The sequence below is a fragment of the Osmia bicornis genome, chromosome 13 (genome assembly GCF_907164935.1).
Source record: "Osmia bicornis bicornis chromosome 13, iOsmBic2.1, whole genome shotgun sequence".
Taxonomy (NCBI): domain Eukaryota; kingdom Metazoa; phylum Arthropoda; class Insecta; order Hymenoptera; family Megachilidae; genus Osmia; species Osmia bicornis.
In genome coordinates this window covers 566,546-571,008 of record NC_060228.1, presented here as the reverse complement: position 1 = coordinate 571,008, position 4,463 = coordinate 566,546, and the positions used below count along the sequence as shown (strand labels likewise).

The 4,463-nt window shown below is 42.0% G+C and overlaps 1 protein-coding gene across 1 annotated transcript; it reads right to left on the bottom strand.

The window, feature by feature from the left end:
* Nucleotides 1-343: 343 nt before the first annotated feature.
* LOC123988421 lies at nucleotides 344-4,243 on the bottom strand. Its single transcript, XM_046288447.1, has one exon. It carries the CDS (start codon nucleotides 4,241-4,243, stop codon nucleotides 344-346), a length of 3,900 nt encoding a protein of 1,299 aa, XP_046144403.1.
* Nucleotides 4,244-4,463: the final 220 nt, after the last annotated feature.

The window sequence follows — 4,463 nt, the reverse complement described above, 5'->3', positions numbered from 1 at the left end:
CACGTGGTCAGACGTCGATAATTTATCGATAATCTATTTTATCGGCCGACTTACCGACTCTACGTTTATCGACTTATTTAATAGACTCAGTTATCGATAAATGAAAATTATTTATTACAAAAATCATACTATACAAATTAAACCTGATACTGAATACAAATAACGAAAATTAAACTAGGTCTGTTGTCCGCTTCGCTGCTAACACAATAATGAGCGCAACTCGTATTCGGTAAGGGCTAATCTGCCTTGATGAATAACTTATGCTGCTCAGCATATTTGCTGCTGAAGAATCTCTCCTCCCATAGTAATAGTTGACACATTCATTTAAATCTTCTTATCTCCTTTATTGACCTAAATTTGCTAAGTTTCTTAATCGTTGCAATGCCGGGCGCTTACGGTTCCATCCGATATGATTGTTGATAGAAGTTAACCGTGTTTTAGGGAACGACGGCTCGATCACCAATCCTGCCAAAGAGCGAACGCGCGAGAGAGCAACGTATGTAAGCCCTAGTCCAAATTCCGAATTGCCAATATCAACTACAGCACGATCAACTGTAATTCCTTGAGACTTGTGTATGGTTATTGCGTAAGCTAAATCAAGCGGAAATTGTTTGCGGGTGCAAGCCGTAGTTCCTTTTTTGTAACTAACCGTCTGGGGAAGAATAGGTACCAAACCGTTGAAAATAGAAGGACCATTGTAGTTATCGAAACGAATTAATACGCAGGCTGGGAAGTCGGACAAATGATCATCGGTATCAGTTGACAGATAAATTACGTCAGCGACCGTTCCTAGCGTGCCGTTGCATAAACCTTGTGCAGTCCATAAGTTTTGCGTAAGCATGACTCGGCAATCCGATGCTAGCCACAATGTTGCTGGAAGGCCTTGGGCGTCATCGGTTGAACCAGAGATTGCTGTGACGTTATTGTGCTTAGCACGTATTATCGCTACGGGTTTATTCAGTTGGCGGAGCATATGCTCATTATATTCGATGATGTCTTCCTTTTTTGCTTTCAAATGGATGCATCCACTGAACTCAGTGAAAGAACTCCTAACGTTTGACGCAAACCTTGATTGCAGGAGATCGTAGTCATCATCGGTCACTTTGCCGTTAGCAATGTTGATTAACGTCTTGCGATATGCTTCTTGTTCGACTCCGACCTGTCTCATTATCTGTTTCAGCTCGAAAACCGTATTAAATTTTTCGAACAGCAGCTGTCCTCTGATTGCTAGCATGTTGGACGATTTAGCAATCCCCAGCAGTGATGTATCACCGACTGGCGGCAGTTGATTGAAATCACCGAGCAAGTACATTATAGCGCCACCAAATTCCACCGATTGATTCTCCGGGTATGCCTGTCGTAACCTCTGATCAATTGTAGCAAGAAGCTTCATTCCAACCATAGACATTTCATCGCAAATGATCACTTTAATTGTAGACATTTTATCCTGAAAATTACGTTCGCTTTCCCCCGTTAGATCTGGCATTGCACCACCTCTCGAAAGCATCAAGTGAAAAGCGGAATGAATTGTTGTTCCGTTGATATTGTTGGCAGCCATGCCTGTTGGCGCTATGAGCAGCACGGAGCCAGGTCCGTGTATTGATTCGACAATGGTGACCATTTTGCGTATCAGGCAAGATTTTCCTGTTCCAGCTGCTCCTTGCACAACTGTCAGCTTTCTAGTTGTAACTCCTACCAGTTGATTATGCAGATGGTTTATCACATTCTGCTGTCCCGGATTTAGATCCAAGTTGTCACTGGTTGCAAGTTCGCGCTGGCACACATAATTTTCTTTAGCTTGTCGGATGAAATTGATTTGGGCTTCCAATCCTGGATAGTTTCTAATAATTGCGTACCATTCAAAATCTCGATCCTGATCTCTGTATCCAAGCACAGTGTCAGTTACTGCTTCGTGTGGAAATGCCTCGGCTATGGCCATCCAGTCTCTTGGTTCATTTTCCAAAGCAGGTATGTCGTCAGGATCATGTGGTGAAGTGTTGTTTTCATCCAGTTCCCAGACAGTTATGTTAGCTGCAAAGAATGACTCTTTCCAAGAATCACAAGTTTTCAATTCTTCCACAGATCTCCATGGTTTGTTTAGCAATAGTTTTTGTTTGTAGATAATCTCATCTTTTTCGTCATCAATTCCTAGTGGATACTTAGGTAATACCTGAAGCACACGCATTTTTCTACATTGTTGAAGTTGGTTGCGTACTGCATTGTATCTCGTTGCGAATTGACTCAAAGTCATGTCATTCGTCGTCTCTGGTCTCGTTCGATAGCGGTCGAGAATTGATTGATGTACAAATTGATCAGAGTCATCTAGAGGTATCAAATTGAAGTCGTCAAGTCCAATATATATTTTGACAATGTGCCTTGTGCAATGATATAATGGAATACCAGCCAACAAATGCATGACCTCGCACGATGATATATCTCGAAGCCCTACTATTTTGATGAGCATCTTAGAAAATGCCTTCTGTACGGGATCATCAGGATGACAGTCGACGAGAATGTTGTTGAAGAGGTCCATGAAGCTCTGCGATTGTGGTTCACTTTTAGATGCATACTTCGATAAGTAGTTTAGAATTGCGTGCTCCGATGTAATTACTTTGCAGTCTGTATTTGCACGCCATATTTGGGCCACAAAGATGTTGTGGTCATTGAGTAAAGCATCATTTCTTCTGGGTGTATACTGCCAAATACCTTTTTCGTCTTTTTGAAGTGTCGATACATCTTGTAGTGGCTTTGGAAAGTTGAAACGGCAAATCTGTACCCGGCGATTGGATTTTAGACAGTACCTGGAATGATTAGTATGTCTTTGAACTCTGTTCAGCAATTGCGACAGTTGGTGTGTATCATATAGTTGTAGTTCAGTATGTTTCAATCGAGAAGGATGTACTTCAGCTGGAGGCTCATTAATAAGCGGATTCATGGCAGATGTGAGCGAATCATAGAACTTTTTATGAGTTTCGATCTCCTCCTCAAAACAGTAATCGAATGTCCGTACGTCGGGTGCGTTTTCGAGCCAGAGAATGGCATGAATGTGAGGGCTACCACGATGTTGGTATTCAAACCGGTACCAATAATCAGCGATATTTAACTTGGTCTTGAGGATTTTCATGAAGATTTCAACCCTCTTCGAGAAGTATTCATCGGCCACCAGCGGATTTTCGTTTAGTTTTTCCTGCATAAGACGTGATAGTTGAGCTTCGGTCATGCCTTCTATCTCTGTTGAGCTGATTCCAAAGTGTCTCATCATGCAGGGCCACCAAAGATCAGCTGAGCTTAGTGTTAAGAAAAGAGTTGGAACTCCAAGCTGGTTCACCATTGCTTGCAATTCTAGTCGTCGTTGATACCAATAAGTTGAAGTTCCTTGAATCTTGGATCCCCAACTCAACAACTTTTTGAGTATAGCTGGGTTGCGAATCAATTCTGTACGTAGTTGTTGTATACTGCCGGTAAAATCATTCTTTTTGCAAAAAATTGCACTCTTTATCAAAGCTTCGTGGCGTTGGAGTGTGTTGAGACAATGGAACCTAAACTGACAGTCATTTGCGAAACGTTTATCTTTGTAATGCATCAGAAATTCACACCATTCAGAGTATTGAAGTTTTTGGTTTCTAGTGAAGTCGACAATATCTGCCTGGCCATCCGGAAAGAGATGAGGAAAAGCCATAGAGATATACCCTTCCGTTCTAAACTCATTAATAGGCGTTGTAGAACTCGACAGCCATTGTAGGGTTGACCTGATTGCTTGTTCTTGTCTTTGTTGGATTGTTATTGGTACTGCTGATTCAGTTATATCAGTTTCGTCAGTTACATCTTCGGTGAAACCACCTTCGTTTAAAAAGCGAATCTGATGCGAAACATCACCATCTTGGGGAAGCGACGCAACATGTTCCATATCAATGTTAACGTCAGAGTAATGTGGGTTGTTGATTTTGAGCCACTCGAGTGCTTTGAGTACCTTATCGCGTCGCACTTTGAAATCTCTATGGCCAGAAACCCCGTCACGCTGGACAATGAGGACGTTTACATCAGCTGGCGTCAAAGGTAAGCGTCTTGTAATTTCGGTGATGTCTTGTTCCACATTTATAATATTACCGCTATAACGTATCTGACCAGGTCGACCGGAAGCTCTTACCTGATATACTTTCATGACTGGGTGCACTCTAGCAATTAACATTTGTTCGATGACAGTTAGATCTTTGAGCTCATCAGGCACATCAGCAGGTCGCATCTTGTTCGCCGATGTGAATTTGGTGGTATTGCGCTTACAGTGTTTGCATGTAAATTCGTTAGTACATGTATTAAGAAGGAGTCTATTGCAGTTGATGCATGTATTATACGATTGTTCGTTTAGGAATCGACTGAAATCATCCACGTGCTTCTGATCATGGATGCGAGTATAATGGATGGTAACATATTCAAGCTGCGTGGCCTGTCGTTGGCTGACAGGT

Excerpts from the sequence above, each read along its gene's own strand:
- LOC123988421 (XM_046288447.1), bottom strand. The coding sequence starts at position 4,243 with ATGCGACCTGCTGATGTGCCTGATGAGCTCAAAGATCTAACTGTCATC.